Source organism: Zalophus californianus, chromosome 7 (genome assembly GCF_009762305.2).
Source record: "Zalophus californianus isolate mZalCal1 chromosome 7, mZalCal1.pri.v2, whole genome shotgun sequence".
NCBI classification, from domain to species: domain Eukaryota; kingdom Metazoa; phylum Chordata; class Mammalia; order Carnivora; family Otariidae; genus Zalophus; species Zalophus californianus.
The window spans coordinates 60,831,508-60,855,205 of NC_045601.1; the positions used below are offsets into that span (position 1 = coordinate 60,831,508).

General features: G+C 44.2%; 1 protein-coding gene across 5 annotated transcripts in view; it reads left to right on the top strand.

Annotated features, from left to right (window-relative positions):
* The first annotated feature begins 8,070 nt into the window (after positions 1-8,070).
* Positions 8,071-23,698, top strand: part of FAXC (failed axon connections homolog, metaxin like GST domain containing) — a 75,888-nt gene continuing 60,260 nt past the window's right edge. For 2 of the 5 annotated variants that reach the window (XR_003521404.2, XM_027602021.2), the window contains exons 1-2: positions 8,925-9,257; positions 14,584-14,719. Coding sequence is in view for 4 of the 5 variants with exons in the window: in XM_027602021.2 (XP_027457822.1) it covers positions 8,992-9,257; positions 14,584-14,719 (402 nt within the window). In the remaining variant the exon portion in view is untranslated. Of the gene's footprint in view, positions 8,334-8,444; positions 8,642-8,919; positions 9,258-14,583; positions 14,720-23,698 lie in introns of those variants that run through there. The other 3 variants (XM_027602024.2, XM_027602023.2, XM_027602022.2) reach the window with 3 other exon arrangements.

Below are 23,698 nucleotides of genomic sequence, written 5' to 3' on the forward strand. Positions count from 1 at the left end.
TATTGAATTGGAGAGATGTTTTGAGATTCTGTTCTTAGACTTAGTTTTGTCAGGATGGCATGGTGGAAGGCCAGCCTGAATTAATTAATAACCAGATTTATGCAGTGTTTAAAGAATTTCAACTCATAGGGGTGCCTAGGTGTCACAGTGAGTTAAGCATCTGGTTGTGATCTCAGGGCCGTAGGACTGAACTCCGTGTCAGGCTCTGAACTCAGCACGGAGTCTGCTTAAAAGACTCTCTCTCTCCCTCCCTCTGCCCCTCCTCCCCACTCTCTCTCTCAAATAAATAAATAAAATCTTTAAAAGAAAGAATTTCAACTCATAATGCTGATTTTAAATAGAGATAAATAGATTAATAAGTAGATGGCTAGGCAGATGATGGATGGATAGATAATAAATACTCAACTATGTTGTCAAAGAGCTTAAGGGAATGGCTTTAATCCAGTGGGATATCCAAGCAGCTCACCTCCCTGCCCTCAGCTACCCACTCCCTCACACATACCATGAGGTGGCACCCAAACCCACCTCACAGTGACCAGGCCTTTGCCCTTACAGGCCTTTGCTTATTTACTTGAGCACCCACAGACCTGGCAGTTTTGCACCCAGAACTTTCCCTGAGAACCAATCAAAGGAGGCTGAAACTTAACTCTTCCACAGGCAAATCTCTCTGTGCTCCTGAGATGACACCTTCCTTTGAAATTGATCAGTTCAGGCCCAGATGACTGGCGCTCCAGGGACCTGCTGCGGCCCAATGTTTTTGACATTCGTGTAGCCCAGTAAGGATCCCTGCTAACCATAGTCACTGACTGAGATTTGGATACCCCATACTGATTCTTTTCTACAATCTCTCCTTGAGACTCTTTCTTGAGTTCTTCTTGCCTGATTCTACCCCTCAATGCTCCCTTCTTCTAGACTTCCTGCTGCAACCTCTAGAAGCCCCATTTCATCATTTACTGATTACACTACTTCTCAAGTCTTCATTGAAATTTTCTTTACCTGCTACTTTACCTGGCTGCCCTCTAAGGATATGATTTCATCTGGAGCCATTTTGAGAGGAAGTTTCACATTCTCAGAATTGAGAGATGGGGATGTGTCATTTTTACTTGTGGCCATAACTCTTGTGTAAGAGCTCTTGCATCTCCAAGCTTCAAGTCTGGCTGTCTATCCTCTCTTTCTCTATTGCCAACCACCTACTCCTCTCAGTTACAGCATCTCTTTTGTTCTTCCCTTTCTCATGTTCTCCTGTCTTCCTGAGAAACTCCAATGTCTAGGTGGATGCTTTGTGTCCTACCTCATCAGCAACAGGACCCTGTCTCTAGAGGTTTCTGCCTTCATGGACACACCTAGCACTTGAAGTGACCTAAGAATATCTGAAATTGTGGATTGAAACCCCCCACTCAGAGGAGGAAGTCTCTCTAAAACTTGATAGAAAACCAAGAAGCCATAGAAGAAAAAAACTGAAAAATAACAAGCTGGGGAAAGTATTTGCAAATCAATTCACAGACAAAGAGTTGTTTTTCTCAATTAGAAGCTCATATAAATCAATAAAAAGTACTTGTACCCAGTAAAAAATGAACAGTTCACAGAAAAGTCAATACAAATGCATTTTAAAGAAATGCACCCAAGTTCACACATAACAAGAGAAGCACAAATTTAAAGCTACAGTGAGACACTTTTCTCACCAAATTAGGAAAGATCAAACATTTAAGAATATGTTTGGTAAGGGTACATATAAGGAAACAGACACTTTCAAAACTATTGAGAATGTAAATTGCCCTCTATGAAGGGCAACATGGCAATATATATCAAAATTACAATGCCTGGCTCCTTTGAACCAAAAATTCCACTTCTAGAAATATATATGTATATGTGTGTGTGTGTGTGTGTGTGTGTGTGTATAACCACTATTTTCTATGCAGCTATAAAAAAAATCAGGAAGCTTAGAAGTTCTATATTTGAGATAAGAAAGAAAAGAAAGTAATGTGCAGGACAAGCAGTTAATGATGCAATTTTGTGCAAAAATACTTTAAAACAATATATACATACATGTATACAGGTACATGTATATACAGGAAATGCTTTTATAATGCATGGAATCTCTCTGGGAATAAACACAGAAGCTGATGGCTGTATTTGTCTCCAGGGAGGGGAACTGGGCAACGAGAATAAAGTTAGGAGGGAGTCTCTGTCTCTTAGAGTCCCAGCAAGAAACTGAAGTCACACTTGAAGTGGGCATTTTGAAGAGGGGCAAAGAAAGACTATTTACAAAACTGCAGCGCCCCAGGGCCGGCAGCCTCAGAAGTCATAACCACCCCTCCTGCTGAAGGAGAGGTGTATGGCCTTGGTTCCTGGAATCCACCGAAGGTGGCAATGTGGAGAGAGATGCCTGATCGGAGCCACGGCCCAGGTAACTGCAGAAGACCCGACGGCTTAGGCATCCCTCCCTTGTTCTCCTCCTGTCTTCCAACCTCTGTCGTGGGGCAACCTGCATGCGGGACGTTCCAGTGCATACAACCAGAAGCCACGGTGCGAGGAGCTCATTGATGTCCTTCATGCAGTCCAGCCTTGGGGGCGAGGAGAAGGGTGGCGAAAAGTCAGAGCATATCTGGAGGCAAGGGGAGAGTATCTGGCACAGAGATCTTTTTGTTGCATTCTTCTTTGTAGCTGTTGAATTTTGTACCGTGTTCAAGTATTTATATTAAAAATATGGGCACCTGGGTGGCTCAGTCATTAAGCGTCTGCCTTTGGCTCAGGTCATAATCCCAGGGTCCTGGGATGGAGTCCCACATTGGGCTCCCTGCTGGGCAGGAAGTCTGCTTCTCCCTCTCCCATTCCCCCTACTTGTGTTCCCTCTCTCGCTGTGTCTCTTTCTGTCAAATAAATAAATAAAATCTTTAAAAAAATAAAAATAGGGGCGCCTGGGTGGCTCAGTCGTTGGGTGTCTGCCTTCGGCTCGGGTCATGATCCCGTGGTTGTGGGATCGAGCCCCGCATCGGGCTCCCTGCTCGGCGGGAGGCCTGCTTCTCCCCCCCCCCACTCCCCCTGCTTGTGTTCCCTCTCTTGCTGTCTCTCTCTCTCTGTCAAATAAATAAAAATAATAAAAAATAGCTAACATTTAAAAAAAATAAAAATAAATCACACAATCTCTTTTTTAAAGAATAGACAACTATTTATTTCCCCCTCCAACTATCTATCATCTTTGCTTTCCTTTTCACAGCCAAATTCATGGTGGGCGTTATCAACACTTACCATCCTTCCCTTCATTTTTCAAGCCCAGCTTCCGACCCCTTGACATTTGAATGTGCTCGGCCACCAAGGTCAGTAAGGTCTGTACTGCTGGCTAAATTTATTTTACTCTACTTTTGGGAGCATATAACACTACTGATCTCACTTCACCCTTTCTTGAGTCCTGTTGGTTTTTGCAGCCCGACACCCATCAGGCTTCCCTCTTGGCTTCCTCTCCTTCTCAATTTCCTGGGTGGGCCTCTCTTCCTTTGGCCACCCTCTAGACGTGGTGTTCTCAGGGTTCTGTCCTTGGCCCATTCCCCTCTCACATAGCGTTGACTCTCACATTCTCATGCCTACTCCCTTGTCTTTAATGTTCCCCAGCCATCTTAATCCCGGGCCCAAATCTTTTCTCGAAACCTCACACTTGGAGACGTCTCCACTTGGGCCTTCTACCAGCTGTCTGTTGGGGGCTGAATTGTGTCCCCCTAAAATCCATATGTTGAAGTATTTCAAAATATTGGGAGATAGGCCTTCAAAGAAGAAATTAAGGTAGAATGAGGTCATTAGGGTGGACCTAATCCAATATGACTGGTGTTTATATATATATATATCCTCTTCTTATAAAAAAGAAGAGGACATTAGGACACAGACATACAGAGGAAAGACCATATGGGGTTGGGGTATAGGGAGAAGATGGCCATCAGAAGAAATCAACCCTGCACAAAACTTGATCATGGACTTCTAGCCTTTAGAACTGTGAGGAAATAAATTTCTGTTGTTTAAGCCACCCAGGCTATGGTACTTTGCTATGGCAGGCCTAGCAAACTCATGCACTGCTCAGGCTCAAATTCTCCCAAACCCTTCTTATGACCCTGCCCCTCACTCATCTAAGCCTGATTATTATTTGCATATATTTTCTCAGCACCAAATCCATTTTGCAGAAAATGTTTTCTAATAGTTGCATTAAAGACGCACAAGGCCAGCCAATCAGAAAACAGATAGTCAAAGTCACTTTGTGGTGATATACTAGCTTCCAGCTCTAATGTCGGTGAGGATTTGGGATGCCTGGGTAGGGTAATGTTAGATCTCTTCTCCACAAGTCAAGCCAAGAAAGCAGAAGCTTTACAATAAAATCCAGGGTAACATTATCAATGAAATTGTTTATTCTTTGAATAATATTTTAATTTTTAATATTTTAGAGATATTTTAATAAAATGACATCTTAAATTTTATAATGTAAAACCAGCAACAGTACTAGCATCACATCCACTTATTATTACCACAGCAGCAAGGTCTTAAATCTTTTAAGCTGTATTTTGAAACATGAAGTATAATATAAATTTTTTCAAGTATCAATGACATTTATAAAAGAATTGTATCCATTTGTTTATGCTCTTTGTGTTGGCACTTGAGAAAGTTGCTATGCTAACAGTAATCTCCCAGGATCCTCTGTCTTCTCCCCCTTCCCACTCCTACTCCCCTCCCCCACAACTCTCTTCCCCATGGCTTCCTCTCTCAGCTCCTAGCACTTGGACTAGGACCTCTCAAAAGTGATATGCATTCCTGTCTCTTCTAATTGCTCCTCTTGAGTCTTGATTCATTTTCTCTCCATGTCTGATTCTGCTGCACCAACCCTTTTATCTGTATGTCTGGTGCTCAAACTCATCAAGAACTGTGACTTGATTGGGCTGGTTTAGAACCATCCAACATGGAGTGTGTGTGTGTTGGGGGGGTCCTTTTGGGCAGAGTCTTTGATCCTCTTCATAAGCTGGTGGTCTAGACCACTTTTTTTATTATTTTATTTAAATTCAATTAATTAACATATAGCATATCATTAGTTTCAGGTGTAGAGTTCAGTTGGCTTAGACCACTTTTAATCAAAGTATGGTTTAGTCTTACCAGGAAGCTTGTTAGAAATGCAGAATTTCAGACCTCACACCAGAACTACTGAGTTAGAATTTGTATGTTAAAAAGATCCCAAGTGATTCATATGCACGCTAATGTTTGAGAAGAACTGATCTAATTGTCCCTTATTTGATTATCGTGGCAGAGCTGCAGCTGATATACATATACAAGTTTGGGAAGCACCGATTTACTTGTCCCTTGTCATATCATCAAAGCCAGGCATAAATAGGCATGGCAGTATTAGCATAAGGAACTGTCTGAGCCCACCTTTCTCCAAAGGTGACAGTACAACTGGTAGGCATTTGAGGCTTTGTAGCTATCAGATTTAGACATAGTTCAGAATAGAATAGTGTAAAGACAGAATACCATGGACAGCGCTCTAGCCCTGCTACATGAGAGATATGTAGGTGGTGGAAAGCTCAAAGGGCTGCTGGTATAAGACACAGTGGGTTTGAATTCTGGCTGTATCATTACCTAGCTCTGGGAATTGAACTTGTTAATTTACCCTCCTTAGCTTCACTTTCCTCATTTGTTAATGGGGATGGCAATACTTATTTACTACAGGTTGTTTTGAAAAGTTACTGAAAAAAATATCACCAGACAGGCAGGTCTGGTGTACAATAAATATTAGTCCCTTCCCTTTTCTTGTCTTGTAAAACCTCAACTGGAGTTAATAAAACAAAGTCCTTGCAAAAGAAAAGTAACAAGATCCCTCTAGCTTGGAGCTAATGTCCATGGTTTTGACGCCAAGGCTATCAGAATTGGTGGCGGTCATGGAAGAGGTGGACATCTGGCCCCCGTAGTCTTCATACCATTTCAGGAGCTGAAGGAGCCCCGGGAGGGGAGCTGGAGGGCAGGCATACTTAGCTCTCTACACCTTCATCCTGCAGGACAGGGGTCCCGCACAGCCACTGGGGATTCAGCCTGGGATCTGGCCCTACAGAGGGGATTGTGAGAAGCCATTCTTTGGAAGACTCAGTTGTTGACCCAGGTCTGTTCAGTTCCCCTCTGGCTGTTAATTACACCACCACCACTCCCCTGGAGCTGAGCCCCTGCCTCTGAGCCATAGTCTTCCTTCTCTTTATGGGTGGGTTGCATCACTTTGTGGAGCAGCTTGGCCATGTAGGGCTTGTCTTAGTTAAGCCTTGCATGGCTGCTGTGCCTTCACGGCTGTAGCTGCTTTCCTTGTTCCCCATAGCTTTGTTCTGACATTCTCATACCAAAATTTTGTCCACTTCTTATGTCTACTGACTCCTCAGAGATTACTCTGCCTCCTTTCACTTTTATACAAGCTGAGTTTTAACAATCTCTCTTCTATGCCACAAGTCTAAAGGCTAAATTTTAATCTGCATCAGATTAAGATTATATTTTAGCTTTTCTCGTGAAATTTTATTTTATTTACATGTGCATCTAAAAGATGTTCACTTCAGGGCATCTCTGAAATTTTATTTATTTTTATTTTTTTTTAAGATTTTATTTATTTATTTGACAGAGAGAGACACAGCAAGAGAGGGAACACAAGCAGGGGCAGAGGGAGAGGGAGAAGCAGGCTTCCCGTGGAGCAGGGAGCCCGATGCGGGGCTCGATCACGACCTGAGCCGAAGGCAGGCGCTTAACGACTGAGCCACCCAGGTGCCCCGTCTTTGAAAATTTAAACCACATTTGAACTGAAGACGAGGTAATGCTCAAAGATGATCTGATAGGACCAGGAAGCAGCAGTTGGCCAGGCTTCCATGAGTGGGTGGGCAGGTCTGCCTACCAGAAGAGCTGTGAGAGTAAAATGCAGCCAGTGGCTCTCTGGGATCAAAACATTAAATTCATCTGGTTTCTAACTTGTTTCCTGGACATGGAGTTTGCCAGTATTGATTCTCCCTTTTGCCTTCCATATTGCTTCACTGCACGTGATTTATGCTCATCCCCAAGACTGAACCTGGACACTCAGGCAAATAATTCAGTACCAAATAACAAATGGTCACTCTTTAAATATTGGCTCAACATCTAATGAGAGCAAAGACTTAGTGCTATGTGGGAAGGGCACAGAAGAACGAAGAATCGCTGGTGCAGAGCTCCTTGTCCCATCTCTGCACAGAACATTTCTTTCTTTCTTTCTTTAAGTTTATTTATTTAAAAAAATTAAAAAAAATAAAGTTTATTTACTTAAGCAATCGCTACACCCAACGTGGGGATCAAACTCACCATCTGGAGATCAAAAGCCACATGCTCTACCCACTGAGCCAGCCAGGCATGCCGGCCGGGAGAATTTCTGCGCTGATCCCAAACTGGCCAGCTCTGCTTCCTGAAGCCTTCTAGTCCCTCCCCCTGGAAGAATCTGGTGACCACCTCTGTCACTCCAGCAGGCCCTTGGGTTCCATTCCTTAAAACCTGCTTATGGGAATTTCGCTTCCAAGCGCACACACTACTTCTCCCACACAGGTCACGTGTGCGGACACAGTGGTGAATGGGACCCCGAAGGTGCTGGTGCATGGCTAGCACCTTCCGCCGTATCTCCTTCATGGTGGCCAAAAGCCTGTATTTTAGGAACGTGACATTCACTGCTGTTCTAAGGGGCTGGTGTGGTAACGCAAGTAGAAACGGAGTCCTCCTTTACCCCAGTGTCTGCCCCCTGACGCTAAAGCCTGGATATACCCATCCTTTCACCTTTGGAGTTATAGATAAATTCTCTACTTGATTTTTTTTTTTCAGTTCCTCCAAACAATTTTAAGCTATTCATGCTCTTGCTAAAATTCGTGTGTGTATCATAAAACTATGAAACATGGCCCTATTGTTTGGACTTACTAACTTTTCAAAATGAATTTAAAAATGAAGTTAAAGGAAAAAAATTGAACACACACACACGCCACATTTTCTGCACCGAAAAGAAAAGGAAAACAAACCCAAACACCCCACATCTACGAGTTCCCTGATACTGATTTCAAAGGGGAAAGACTTGAGCTGGGTCTGTCAGAGGGGCAATCTCTCTAGAGTACATTTTTGTTATTTGTCAAACCAGACATCTCTCCGTGAGCACACGGCCAAGACCCAGATAACTGTGCACTGTAATAAGAGTGTTTTTATAAATTATGCAAATACACAGCGCTTTCCTGATGGCCAGAACAATCTAATTGCCGACCTTGATCCGGGCCCTCGTTCCCTGCCCCCGCCGGGTGGCGTTTCCTGCCTGCCCCTCGGCGCGGCCTCAGGTGAGTCCCGCGCGCTCCGCGCTCTCGGGCCTGCGGGAGGGGCTGCAGCGACAGCGGAGGGCGGGCCGGGGCTCGGGGGCCGGGGTGGGGGTGGGGGGGGGCGGACGGAGATCCGGGCCCTGACTGCAGCTTCCTCCCGGTGGAGCCGCATTTCCAGGCACCTCCGCAGCCCTAGCCCTAGCGCGCCGAGCCGTTCCCGGCCGTGCCGCCTGGAGGCGCGGAGCCCGCCGGGCGCGCCCAGCCCTGCAGCTCCGGCCCGGGCGGAGGCCGCCGGACCGCGGAGATGCGGGGCGGGGGCAGGGCGCGGGGTAGGTGACTTTATCCCGCCTCTGTTTCCCTGCCCCGGGGAGCAATGACATCACGCGGCCTTCTCCAGGCGCCGACACAAAGAGCGGCGCGGAGAGGCCGCTGCGGGGGGACCCGGCGGCCGCCGCTGCCGCCCCGGGTCCTGGGGCCCCGCCGGCCAGGCCCGCCGCCCGCGGCCCGCGCCCTTCCTGCTCCTCCTCCTCCGCCGCTGCCGCCGCCGCCGCCTCGGTCGCCGCCGCCCGCGCCGCCCGCGCCCCCAGCGCGCCGCTGAGCCCGCGCCGGGCCGCTCCGGCCCCATTCCCATGCGGGCGGCGCGGGCCCTGGGAGGGGCGCCCGCAGCCAGCCGCGCAGCATGCACTGGGGGGTTGGCTTTGCCTCGTCCAGGCCGTGCGTGGTGGATCTGAGCTGGAACCAGAGCGTCTCCTTCTTCGGCTGGTGGGCCGGGTCCGAGGAGCCCTTCTCCTTTTATGGGGACATCATCGCTTTCCCTTTGCAGGATTACGGTGGGATCATGGCAGGGCTGGGCTCCGATCCCTGGTGGAAGAAAACACTTTACTTGACCGGGGGAGCTTTGCTGGCCGCAGCTGCGTATCTGCTCCACGAACTCCTGGTCATTAGGTGAGCCGGAGAGAGGGCCCCGCGCAGGGGCGCCGAGAGGGGCACCTGGCCAGGGCAGGGCTGGCGCGAGGGGGGACCGTGCCAGCCTCTCGGTCACGCCGTGCAAATGCCCAAGAATCCTGCCATTACCTTTCCCTAGAGGCAGTCCGTGGTCACCTGGCCTGAGGGGCAGTTTCGAGTTGACAGGAGAATTAAACTGGTAGTGGGAGGGGAAAACATTTGTGTCCCAGTGTTTTGGTGCTAAAAAGCAAAAATTCTCCGGGTTGTTGTGGAGCAAGAGTCTATTAGGAAATGCCCTTAGTAAGATCCTAAGTGCAATGTTTGCAACAATAGAATGAGGCCTGAAAAAAAAAATAGAATGAGGCCTGGTAGAGATACTAAGTTACACTTTCATGAAATGCCTCGTTTGTAGGTAATAATGCCAGAATATTAACCACTAACCTTATCTTTTAAAGGTTAGTTCTTCACTATCCCTCCCCAAATTTCAATATGATCAAAAAGCTGAAATTGCAAAAGCTCCAGAGACCTCTGGGTCCCTGTTAAAGAGCCATGGCCAAGTAGAGTGCTGTGCAGTTTTGATGCAGCCTTAACCTGGTTATCGGCTGCTCAGGTATTTCAAGCTAAGCACCATCGTGGGGTTTCAGTGCCATTGTTGTGCGAGCAGTGAGAGATCCGAGGACCGGACGAGCACAGGGGCGTGTTTGACAAGAACACGGGAGGCACCCAGTGCCGTAAACAGTTGCATAGGCTGCCTGCCGCAGAATGTTTACAGACCTGACTTGGAAATGCCAGAAAATGGAGGCTCCTACTGTTGGTACATCCAGGAAGACATGAGATCTTTCTTTGAGTAGGGTAATACCATAGGCTTCTGGGATGGGCCTTTGGCTCACTGATAACATCAATTTATGGTTAAAATTTCCATGCGTTGGAGCCATATGTCCCTGGGAGATGACCAGAAGTGGGCAGTTCTCAATAGCTCACTATATTCCTGTTGGCCAGTATTTTTTAAGTAGTGACAAATGTGTTCCACACTGCCTTTTTCCAGGAGGGGATCCTACACAATAGCTTATAAACAAAGACAGTGATCGGTGACCTTTAACAGGCCTGCAGGGATTCCAGGACATTGTGACAGGCTAACTTAGGTATTTTGAATATTTCTAGTCTCCGAGAGGGTGGGAAATCATTTAGGTCTGAGGAAGTGTATTGGCTTTCACTATTATTTAGCCATAATTGAGAAGTTTTATTTTAAGCTTATTAGGTACCCTGAATTCTCTCACTTAGCAAGTGGCTTGAATCATCTAGTCGAACCACATAAAGATTTTTAAAGTGAATTTAAAGTGAATTTCTCTAGATTATTTCCTATTTTTGCTAGTTTTAGAACTTGATTTCAAGTTAGATTTCAAGCTGTATGAAAAAACCAAAACATTTGTGCAGTACTTTAAATGGTAACCCAGTTGTTTCTCAATTATATTCCAGTCCAGAACCTTTTCAGGATCCAGGACCATGTGGCTTCTTGCCGGTTTAACACTTTGTGGAGGGTGTGAAGGCACCATAGGACTTGCTTAAATGACCTTGCAGAAATAGCAAGGAGCCCAGAGCTCATCCAGGGAACAGGCCACGCCCTGGCAGGTGTGGTCTCTGGACACAGAAGAGCCCTCTGCCCACAGATGTGTCCTTCCCCACTTAGCACACTACTTGGATACTTCTTTAGATTGGGACGTTTTTAATCCTTGGTTTGTTCACTTTTGTTTCTTGACAGATGTCTAAAGCCTGGGTAGGAAATATGTTATAATGGAGTAGAAAACCCTGTTATAAGGAAAATAATAAAAATGGCTGCCCACTTTTGATCTCTTAGTAGGGACTCTGTATGGAAGTGCTTTACTTGCATTTATCCCTCTCAACTGTGGTTGGATGCTTGATTTCCATTTCATACAGAAGGCATTTACAACTGAGGGAGGGAGGTTAAACCACTTGCCCAAGATCACACAGCAAGAGTAGTAGGATCCAGACCTGGGAATGTGTGTGTGCGGAGTCTGCATTTTTTTTCCGCTGCCTCCTAGAAAGTACCAATGACAACATAAGCCTGGCTGGAGGGAGACGAAGAGAAACGTAAAGAATTGGGACATGGCCCAGGGAAGACAGGCCTGTGGCAGGGACCTGAGTTTTTGACAGCCTCTAGGGACACAGAAAGACAGGGGGAGAAAGACTGAGCAAGTTCTGGGACTGTAAGTCAGAGGTGACATGACAGAGACTTCCATTTAGGGCGAAATCTCAGTGTCAGGTGTCTCTGTAGTTTAGGCAAAACAAAACAATCCAGAATCTGCAGGAGGGAAAACACACCTTGAAATGATCACAGTGTCTGAGGTCACGGACAAAGGTAAAGTCTTTACCACTCAACTTGGATTTTCTGCGGGAGAGACTTAACCTGAGTGTGTGGCCATGTGTCTAGCGTGTAAAGCAAAGTTGACTGGTGGGAATTACTTAGGAAGTTTCATTAAGGAGTATAACCAAAGGAGGTATTTTGAATTTTATGACTGCTTTTCCCATGGCAGTATTTTTAACCAAATATTGTCTCAACCCTCTACTTTACTTCCCCTGAGTGGTGACAGCCTAGCAGCTATCTTAAATTCAATCCATTTGAGAATGCGTTGTTTGTAAATTGAATGACTAAATAATGATTGTGTTGTTGGTAGCTCTTTTGCACTTTGGGCCCTTGGGCTCAGCCTGTCCTAGAGAATTTAGGGACTCAGAGCAGCCCCCAGGTCAACCAACATCTGACCTCCATAAACCAATGCCTGCTCAGCCGCACACAGAGGCATAGTCATCCGTGATATCCGTCATGATGGGAGTAAGGGCTAGTCTTGCTGTTCTGTACGTATTCTCTTATATAACCCTCATTATATAGTCACTTTAGAAAGTACAGCTGTCCAGGTATTTTAAAAAATACCTGCTCCTCTGATTCTTCTACATTAGAGAGTAGTTTCTGATGTGTGGAAGGAGGGCTCTGAAGCCAGAGTGGGTCCACATTCATTTTGCTTATTTTAACCATGTAACCTTGGAGATAAGAAGCTTCTTGGCTACTTGGTTTTCTCATCTGTAAAATGGGGGTAATCATAGTAGCCTGCCTTATGGAGTTGATTGAGTTAGCACGTGTGAATTGCTTAGAACAATTTGACACGGAAGTGAGCATTCGATAAAAGTTGGCCATCATTGGCTATCAAAACTTCCTTTGGAAAGTTCCAGGCTTGAATGGCCTGAGTCAAACTGGCTGTTTTGACAGAATTAACTGAGAAATTGCCCATTTCAGGGTGTTGAAGGGGCTTAAGGGCTTGGGATCTGGAGCTAATAATGACCTGATCTTACAGTGATACTCCTTGGACAAGTTATTTAACCTCTCTGAGCTTCAGTTTCCTTATCTACTGTATAGTATAATACACTGAATTCAAACTATAACAATATCCACACTATGGTGTTACTTCAGAATGAAATAAATTAATATGCATCATGTATACGAAGTCACTGGCATATGCTTGTCACATCCATTCTTAATATGATATGGCCCAAGTTAACCATTAGAATTAGATATTTCTGGCCAGCGGAGCAGAAGATTTTACATTTATCTCCTCTCTTTCCAGTTCTTAAATTTTTGCTTGGCTGCTTTACATGAAAATACCACTCTGTGACTTGAATTATTGGACTGGACAAAATCAGTTAATTGTCAAATCTAGTTTGTGCTCTCTGGGAACAGTCTAAGACGCTTCTTAATTTTAATATCTGACCTACCCAACATTTCATCTAAATGAAAGTCTTTGTTTTATATAGCAAATATTGCCGGAAAACAGCAAATATTTTTGTTCTTTTGACTTGAGCGGTGTTTTCCAAGTGACTCATTCTGAACTCTTTAAGTGGAATGGGCACTCTGGTGGTAAACTTCTCCGAAAGAGTTGGTTTTACTGAATGCGGATGCCGCAGGAGGTGAGCTCCATGGGCTGATGATACAAAGAGCTTGCCCTTGCTTGGGTGGAAGTAGGTTAAACTGGGAGTAATGTGAGGGAACCAGAGGCTCAGGGAAGGCCCAGGGGAAGAGAGGTCTATCTGACTGGGAAGTGGTTGGGCCGAGCGAAAACGGGGAATTGCAAATGGTTCCTGAGGGTGGTGTAGTAGGAGTGACGCTGTGGGGGATGATGAGATAGTGTAGTTTAAGGGGATAAGACTGTATCTCTGTGAATGAGAATAGATTTCTACCATTCTTACACGCTGCTTGATAGCTCCACAAATATTTACTGATTTTTAAAATTTAATCCTCATGCTAATTGATGCCAAATTGGTACTGTCCTCACTTTCTGTGGGTGGGAGGAAGAGAGGCCTAGGGTAACGTGGCCGGTAGGAAGCAGGGCTTGGATGTGACCCCAGGTGTCCACACTTGGAATCTAGCATTTTCTCTATTATACGGTGACCATTGAAAAGCTGTACCAGGGAAATCCTCCCACCCAAAAAAGTAGCCAAGGGAAAGCTAGACGTGTGGCTGAGACAGAAGAAAGAGAAGAAGCAGGGGTATTAAGTTATATGCTGTGTGTCTAGAGCAGGGACCCTGGGAAGCTAGAGAAGATGAAAGAGAGCCCAGAAACCAGCTTCCTTGGCATCACACGGATGAAAGGCCAGGTGAGGGCACACATAGTTTGGAAGGGTCTCAGATTCCCTGTAGACTTGGTTCCTAGCAGAGTAAGCCTGTGCTGTTATTCCTGGGTTCTAGGGACAGTTTCATGTTACAGTCCAGGTGTCAAGAACGTAGACTCGCTTGCCTGGTTTGGTCCAGGGTATGCCATTTATTAGCAAGGTGACCTTGGGCAAGGCAATCCTCTCTGTCTCAGTTTCCTCATCTATCACCCATGGATAAGAGTAGTAGCTCCCTCATAAAGTTACTGTGAAGATTAAATGAAATAATACCTATGATGCCCTTAGAACAATGCCCAACACCCAGGAAGCACACACTGTCATTTTTAGCCCTTCAGCTTGTGCCTGGCTACTAAGCATTGCCCGCTGGAGAAGGGGTGGGCCTGTATTACAAAGTATTCTTCCTGCCCCCATGGGCTATAGTTAGCCGACATAGCTACTCTCTAAGCCCTTGGGGTCACCGTGATCATTTGTAAGTTTCTCTCACGTTTGGGCTAAGCCTCCACTCTGCTCCTGGGTGAGGTGAGCCCCCGTGACAAACAGATCTGCTTGTTCATGGAGGAGCTACAACCCACCAGGGACCTCCGGGGAACTCAGGGAATTGAATGTGTAACACGTGGATTGTTCTTTATTTCTGTTTTGGTTTTGGCAGGAAACAGCAAGAGATTGACTCCAAAGATGCTATTATTTTGCATCAGTTTGCAAGACCTAACAATGGTGTCCCCAGTTTGTCTCCTTTCTGTTTGAAAATGGAAACTTACTTAAGGATGGCTGACTTACCCTACCAGGTACTTGTGTACAAACATGTCTTATTCTCATGACAGTAACATCAGAGGGGGAGTTCCTCATCTCACACGGTGGGAAGGGCTTGCTCTTGGTGGCCGAGGAGTGGGTATGAAATTAGCAGTGCCTGGTCCTTAGCACATACTTAGGAGAGCCTGGATTCTAGGGTCTGTTGGTTTTTACATCCAGTTTAATGGGGGATCCAAAGGATATGGACTTCTGTAAGTTTCAGGGTCATGGTATTTTTTTTCCTGACATAGATTAGGCCTTGGTTAAGCTTGGATAGACCTCCTGGGCAGCTATTAATAAAGGTGGGGTACCATTGCTCCGTGTGGTTTTTTCCTTGAGATTTCTGTTTGATAGCATTATCTTTTGTCTCTCATGAATCCTAGGGGGCAGAGCACCTGGCAGGCCACCAGGGAGCTAGTTGTAGATTTTGTGAGAGCTTTTCCACAGTGCTCCATGTTCTGCTTGGGTGGCTTTCAGGGAAACATTCGTTCATTTCCGCATTCAAGAATGAACAGAGGAATGTATTTAACAGTATCCATTCTTCTGTGAGCTGTGTCTCACAAATTTGGCAGGTTGTGTTTTCATTGTTATTCAGGTCTATGTATTTTTAAAAAATTTTTTCCCTTTTTCTTTTTCACCTGATATCTAGCTATGTATACAAGTTGGTAAAGCTTTGATTTTTGTTAATTGTTTTTTAATTTTGTGATCAGAGCAGACAATCTCTGTGATATTGAGTCCTTGAAATTTACTGAGGCTTTAGCCTAGAGTGTGGCTAGTTTTTATGAATGTTGAAAATCATTCCATATTCTCCGTTTGGGTGAAGAGCTCTCTAGATTTACTTGCTTGAACATGTGTTTAGTGGATTATTTAGCTCTTGTGTATTTCTGCTTATTTTTTGTTTGCCTGTTCTAGCAGTTTCTGAAAGGAGTAGATTTAAATATCCACGGGTATTTGTTGATTTATCTTTTCTTCCTGCCATCCTCTCAGTTCTTGCTTTATGTTTTTTTTTTTTTAAAGATTTTGTTTATTTGACAGAGAGAGACACAGCGAGAGAGGGAACACAAGCAGGGGGAGTGGGAGAGGGAGAAGCAGGTTTCCCGCGGAGCAGGGAGCCCGACACGGGGTTCGATCCCAGGGCTTGGGACCATGACCTGAGTCGAAGGCAGACGCTTAACAACTGAGTCACCCAGGCGCCCTCAGCTCTTGCTTTATGTAAGAGATCATATGGTTAGGTAGATATAATGTGAAAGGTCACATTTGTACTCTTTTCTTTCTTCTCCCGGTATATATAGCACATGGCTGTGTCCCCTGCTTTTTTTTATTTCTTGAATTTTATATTGTCAGATATTGAGATTGATTCTCCAGCTCTCTTTTGGTTCATATTTGCTTGGGATACCTTTCTCCATCCTCTTTGTCTTTCCTTTGTGTGTACCTGTCTCTCACAGGCAATGTATTACTTGTAGCCAATCTAAGAGTCCTTAATTGGACTGCGTTTTTTTCATTCACGCTTGTGATTATTGTTTAACTATGAGTTATCTCTAACATCTTTATTTATTTTTTTTTCTAACACCTTATTTAATATTTTTTTCTCCTTATTATATTGGTTTTTAAATTTTTTTTCTCATTTCCTGCTTTGTAATGGATAGATAAAAAGAAACTTTCTTACCATTTAAAACAAATTCTGTTTTTGTTGTTATGGCGGTTGCTCTTAAGATCCACATTGGCGTTTATTTTTTCCCTGTTATCATTTCTCAAATGCCGTGTTGGTCCTCTGATAATACAAGGATCTTACAGGTTCATGTGAACCTTGGGTCTCTTTTTTCCCAGCCCTGATCCCAAGTGTGTTGTTGTTGTCTAATGTTTTTAATTCTGGAATTTTGGAAATCCTTTCCGTTTTTTTCCTGGTTCTTTTTTAGGCAACAAAGCTTACTAAGTTTTTGACCAGCCTTATGTCCCATGTATCTTCTCCTCCGGGATTATTTATCCTTGTATTTGAGCACTTTCTTGTTGCATACTTTCAGATTGAGACTTTATGCAGCAAACCTCCAGTGGCTTTGCACGCCTGATGACGTTTTTATTTTGCGCTCACATTTGAAATGTCTGCGTTCAAAGTTCTTTTCCTTCAGTGCCTTTTTTTTTTTTTAAGATTTTATTTATTTATTTGACAGAGAGACACAGCGAGAACAGGAACACAAGCAGGGGGAGTGGGAGAGGGAGAAGCAGGCTTCCCGCCGAGCGGGGAGCCCGATGCGGGGCTCGATCCCAGGACCCTGGGACCATGACCTGAGCCGAAGGCAGACGCTTAATGACTGAACCACCCAGGCGCCCCCCTTCAGGGCCTTAAGAATATCACTGCCTTGCCTTTCTGCATCGTTATTGCAGATGCAGAAAAATTTGATGTTAGCCAGATCTTTTGCTCTCTCTTTCTTTCCGGAAGCTTTTAGAATTTGCATTTAATCTCAGTATACTTAAATTTCACTATGATGTGCCTTGGTGTGGGTCTTTATTTATCTTGTTTGGTCCTTTCTAAACTCTTGTGGTATGAAGTCTTGAATCTTTTTTTTAGTTCTGAGGAATTATTAATTTTCTCCAAATACTTCCTTTTTTTTTTTTATTTGTTTTAGCCTTCTTCCTTCTTGTCCGCTATTATCTGGACGCTGAAATCTCTGCTTTTATTTTCTCTATCTCTGAATGTATTCCTTCTAGGTGGATTCGTCTTCCTGACATTCCATCCCGTCTCTCTGTTCTCTTATGTCCACTGTGCTGCTTATCTATTGTGTTCAACTTCTGTATTTTTCTTCGTAATATTTCTCCATGATTTGTATTACAATTTCTTCTTTTATACCTTAGAGGATCTCTATTATGCTAATTAAAATTGGTCTGTCCCCATAATCCTGCTTCATGGTGTAGACATTCCGTCTGATGCGGTCGTACACGTCCTGTGTCGACTTGGGTTTGAGATTTCCTTTTCCCAGAGATGTCCACTTCCCTGCCCGGAGGTTTGTACGGGGCAAGGGCCAGAGCTTACGCTACAGGTTGGTGCCTCTGAGGGGATGTAAGAAAAGTAAGAGGTGAGCCCAGGCACCCCCAAACCACTATCGTCCCTCTGGTTTGCTGCCCCTCCTCCAAGTGGCTCTGACTGGTCAGGGCTTCACCTGTAAGCTCTGACAAAGTGGCGGCACCGGGAGGAGGGGTCTCCCTTGCTTGTAACAGAGCAGCTGGGCCAAGCTCTTGGCTGCCCGGAGAATGTTAACCCTGCAGCTCCCGGTGCCCCATGGCCTGTGGTTTCTGAGCCAGTTTCTCTGCAGAAGAGGGGATGGGGCAGCAGTGACCCTCCTAAGGCAGTGCTGGGATGAGATGAGTGGCAGCCTCTTGGCTCGGTGAGTGCTATTATGGAGGCGCCACTGGGGAAACGATGGAGTGGCACCTAACGGGACTGCGGGTGCAGGGCTCTGGGAGGGCACGGCGTGTTTGGGGACCAGAACTGGGCCTGGGAACTGGAATTCAAGGGCTGGCACTGGAGAGAGGAACACAGCAATTATTTAGGACTTTCTAAGCCAGGAATAGAGGAGAAAACAGCACTGAAGACAGACAAAGCTTGAAGCATCTAGATGCAGTGGGTCAGATCGGAAAGATCATTGTTGAGCTTGGTGTTGCCAGCCAGCGCTGGAAGATACGTGTCACCGAGGGGCTCCAGCAGCTGTCTCTGTGTCACCATCACTCTTGACCCAGTCCTATCAGTTAGCTTGACAGCTTTGGGGCAGTTAGGGCGCCGGGATTGAATTCTGTGCTCTGTAGTCTCTGAGGACTTTCTAGATCTCTTGCGCCCCCTCCCCTTGATGAAGCCATTGCGCCGGTTGCAGGGGCCAGCCCAGCTGCCATGCTGTGCCTGCCCTGTCCCCTCTTGCCTGTAAGCTTGCCAGTCCTGCCAGTCCTGCCTTTACCAGCAGCCCAGCTACCTCTGCTCATGTCGCAGAGCAGCTGATTTTAGTGCGTGTGACTGGAGCTGCGGGACACACGTCTCACCAGGAGCCTGAAGCTGGTGCAGAGGCCTTGGGGGAGGTGACCACTTACTCCCTTGCAGAATTATTCTTTCTTGTTTAGTACATATAATATTTTTCTCTATAATGTATGTATTTTAAAAGAAAGGTGTAGGCGTGATTTTTCTTCTGTGAGGTCTCTGTGGAAAATAAATGGAGGGGGTGTTCAGCTCAGGGCAGAGATTTGTAAGAGAAAAATGGTTCTCTAGTTTAGAAGGCTGCTCTGTGCCTGCCACGGGTGCCTTGGGACCTGTGTGCCCTCAGTGAGGGTTTGGCTTGATGCAGGTGGTGCCTGGGAAGTGCTGGGTGGGGGTGGGGGGGGCGCATCCCCTGTGCTCAGTGGTACTGAGGCATTTTGTCGGAGATCCAGAGAGATCTACTCTCTGCCCCTTCTTTGCCCTGTGCCCTGAAAAAGAAAAGATTAAAACGCCATATTCCTAAGAGCATGACTTTATATTTGAAGTTTTTTTTTTTTTACATTTTAACCAAAGAGAGACTGGAATAAATATTTGATGACCATTAGTAGAAACTAAAAGGCTTTTTTTTTTTTTAAACCCTGATCTCCAGGTCCAGTTACTATCTTTCCATCTTTTTAAAATCAGAATACACAGTAGGTCAATTTTGAAAACTTTTCATTTTGTACTAATTATAGATTCATAGGAAGTTGCAGAAAAGGTACAAGGAGGTCCTGCAGATATGGTTAATTTTTTTTTCAAAACGAAAATATCTTTACCTTTTTTTTCTGATTACATATAGATGATGTATGGTCCTTAATAAGAATTTCAAACAATACCCAGAGTGTAAGTGGGAAGTGACAATCATCTGGCATCTTTTTTTTTTAAATTTTTTATTGTTATGTTAATCACCATACATCATTAGTTTTTGATGGAGTGTTCCATGATTCATTGTTTGTGTCACCTGGCATCTTATTAGCTGGAGATTGCCATCGCTAATACTTTGGGCCACCCTTCCATACATTTCTCCAGACACACACGAAGATGCCTACATCGTTTGCCGTAACTGGTTGTATTAAGAAGCCTGTATTTTACACAATAACTTTTTTTACTTTTATTTATTTATTTATTTATTTAATTTTTTTATTGTTCTGTTAATCACCATACATTACATCATTAGTTTTTGATGTAGTGTTCCATGATTCATTGTTTGTGCATAACACCCAATGCTCCACGCAGAATGTGCCCTCCTTAATATCCATCACCAGGCTAACCCATCCCCCCACCCTCCTCCGCTCTAGAACCCTCAGTTTGTTTCTCAGAGTCCATCGTCTCTCATGGTTCATCTCCCCCTCCGACTTACTCCCCTTCATTCTTCCTCTCCTGCTATCTTCTTCTTTTTCTTTTTTCTTAAAATATGTTGCGTTATTTGTTTCAGAAATACAGATCTGTGATTCAACAGTCTTGCACAATTCACAGCGCTCACCATAGCACATACCCTACCCAATGTCTATCACCCAGCCACCCCATCCCTCCCACCCCCCACCACTCCAGCAACCCTCAGTTTGTTTCCTGAGATTAAGAATTCCTCATATCAGTGAGGTCATATGATACATGTCTTTCTCTGATTGACTGATTTCACTCAGCATAACACCCTCCAGTTCCATCCACGTCGTACAATAACTTTTTTTAAATATGAGAAAGAAAAAGAAAGAAAATGGCTCATTTGGAACTCTCTGCTCTGGCTTTTAGCCCTAACTTTTTTTTTTTTTTAAGATTTTATTTATTAGAGAGAGAGAGAGCACTAGAGAGAGAGAGAGAGACAGAGAGCTAGTATGAATGGGGAGCAGAGGGAGAGGGAGAAGCAGATAGTCTGCTGAGCGGGGAGCCTGCCGTGAGGCTTGATCCCAGGACCCTGGGATCATGACCTGAGCCGAAAGCAGATGCTTAACTGACAGCCACCCAGGCGCCCCCAGCCCTAACTTTTGATTGTTCTATTTATTTGCTGATCTTGTCTGTCCCCCACCGCCCCCCGTCTTTTTGTGTTAAAATTTTCTAAGCTACAGACAAGTTAAAAGCCTAGCACTGTGAATACCCACATGCCCTTCACCTAAATTCACCAATTATTGCCTTTTTTGCTTTACTTCTCTTTATATAAAACATCATGAACAATTTTTTTATGAATCATTTGAAAGTAAGCTGCAGAAATCACGACACTTCACCCCTTAATACTTCAGTATGCATCTCCAAAAAATAAGGACTTGTTTTTCTACAAAACTACAACACATAGTTGTACTGTGAAGTGCTCCATTTTTTCCTTTTGATATGGGAGAAACCCAGTTTTCCCTGTCGTGTGTTTCTTTCCTGTGAGTCTCCTTTACTGCTAACATAAAACACTTCATTTCTGACACTTCTGGTCACCAAATGTGTGGACGTTTTCCTCCACACCAGGCAACTCTCTGTGACACAATCTGGGTGTCCTATAATTTAATTCAGTTCTGACACTCTCTACCCAGAGACAGTGGCATATCCCGCAGGTTAAGGGCTCAGTCCCACAGACTGTATCCTTCCCCCTCTCCAGAATCCAGGGAAGCACTTAGGTTTACCAGTTCATTAAAAATACATTAAAAGATACAAATGAGCAACCAAATGAAGTGATAAGGTAGGGTGAGGTCTGGGGAGGCTCCGAATGCAGAAGCTTCTGTTCCTGTGGGGTTGGGGTGTGTCACCCTCCCCCCGTATGGATGTATCTGCCCATCTGGAAGCTCTCTGAACCCCATACTTTTGGGATTTTATGGAGGCTTCCTCACATAGGCATGATCAAGTATTAAGTCCATTTCCAGCCCCTCTCCTCTTTCTGGAGGATGAGGGAGGGGGCCAGGGCTGAAAATTCCTGGCTGCTAATCAAGGTTTGGTCTTTCTGGTGACCAGCCACCACCCAGGAACCATCCAAGGAGCCCACCCAGAGTCACCTCATTAAGACAAAAGATGCTCCTAATGCTCTTATCACTTAGGAATTTTTATAAGGCTTTTAGGGGCTCTGTAGGGAACTGGGGGCAGACACCAACATATGTATTTCTTATTATTTCATTAACAGTGGATGCATGGATTTTTTTTTTTTTCCCAATGTGTTCTAATCCACAAAAGTTGCTCAAATTATCCGAAATGTAGCCAGTGGGAGACCTTTCAAGATGGCTCCAGGGACGCAGTGAATGTAATGGATGTATATTAGCTGAAAAGCGAGGGGACCATGGTTAGTGTAGCAAGTCAGCATCCCAAGACTTTGGGATTACTTTTTTAAAAATTTTTTATTGTTATGTTAATCACCATACATTACATCATTAGTTTTTGATGCAGTGTTCCACGATTCATTGTTTGCATATAACACCCAGTGCTCCATTCAATACGTGCCCTCTTTAATACCCATCACCAGGCTAACCCATGCTCCCACCCCCCTCCCCTCTAGAACCCTCAGTTTGTTTTTCAGAGTCCATCGTCTCTCGTGGTTCGTCTGGGATTACTTTTAAGGTCTCACGTTCTCCATTTCAGAATGGTGATGGTGATGTTAATACTTCTGATGAAGGCACCTGTCAAACACTTCGTGTGCATTTTCTCACTTACTCCTACAACTGTTGTTATCCCCATTCTGTAGATGAGGAAATTGAGGCCCAGGAAAGATGAGGGGAGACCCAGGGAGGACCAGGGCCACACTGAATAAATGATGGAATGAGATTTTTAAACTCAAAGCCTGTGGCTTTCACTGCTATCCTAATAATATAGTGTAAATGTAGATTAATCTCTCCTAGGGCAGACTTGCAGGGGGAAACTTCAGCTCAGAAAAAATATAGAGGATTTACCTCTTCATGTTTCTTCTCAAAACTACTTTCAGAAATTGCCCTCAGTGGGCCAGTCAGACTCCCAATTGCTTAAATAAAACAGGCCAGGAGTTCTTGAATATATTTAAGGAAGTTAAGGAAAATTAAGTATTATTTTTAAAAGATATGTTTTTATTTTAACACTAATATAACCAATTCTGAAAAATTGAAGTTCATGGAAAGATCATCTGCATGTCATACTCTTGCCAATTACTTTAAACATTTTTGTGTTTCTCTTTTTAATATTTTTTGAATTCATCTAATTTTTAATTAGATATGATCATAGTGTCTCTAAAATGTTGTCTCCTATTTTTTTTTATCTAGGAAGCAAGCAGTTGATCTTTTTTATTTTTATTTTTATTGGAGTATAATAGACATGCAATGTTATGTTAGTTTCAGGGGCACAACAATTTGACCATTATATACATTACAAAGTACTCACCACAATAAGTGTAGTTACCATCTGTCACCATACAAAGTTATTACAATATTATTGACTATATTTCCCATACTGTACTTTTCATCCCCATGATCTTGTAACTGGAAGTTTGTACCTCTTGATCCCCTTCACGTATTTTGCCTAACCCCTACATCCCTTCCCTCTGACACCCACCAGTTTGTTTTCTCTATTAATGAGTCTGTTTCTGGTTTGTTTGGTTGGTTTTTTTAGATTCTACATATAATATTCCACATATAAAGGAGATGGTATTTGTCTTTTCTGTCTGATTTATTTCACTTAGCATAATACTCTCTAAGTCTATCCATATTGTTGCAAATGGCAAAATTTCATTCTTTTCTATGGCTGAGTAATATTCCATTCTATCTTTCTATCTATCTATCTATCTATCTATCTATCTATCTATCTATCCATCTATCCATCTATCCATCTATCCATCCATCCATCCATCCATCTATCCATCCCACATCTTATTTATGCGTTCACTTATTGATAGACACTTGTGTTGCTTCCATACCTTGGCTATTATAAATAATGCCACAGTAAACATAGGGGTGCATATATCTTTTCAAATTAGTGTTTTGTTTTCTTTGGGTAAATACCTAGTAGTGGAATCACTGGATTGTATGGTGTTTCTGTTTTTAATTTT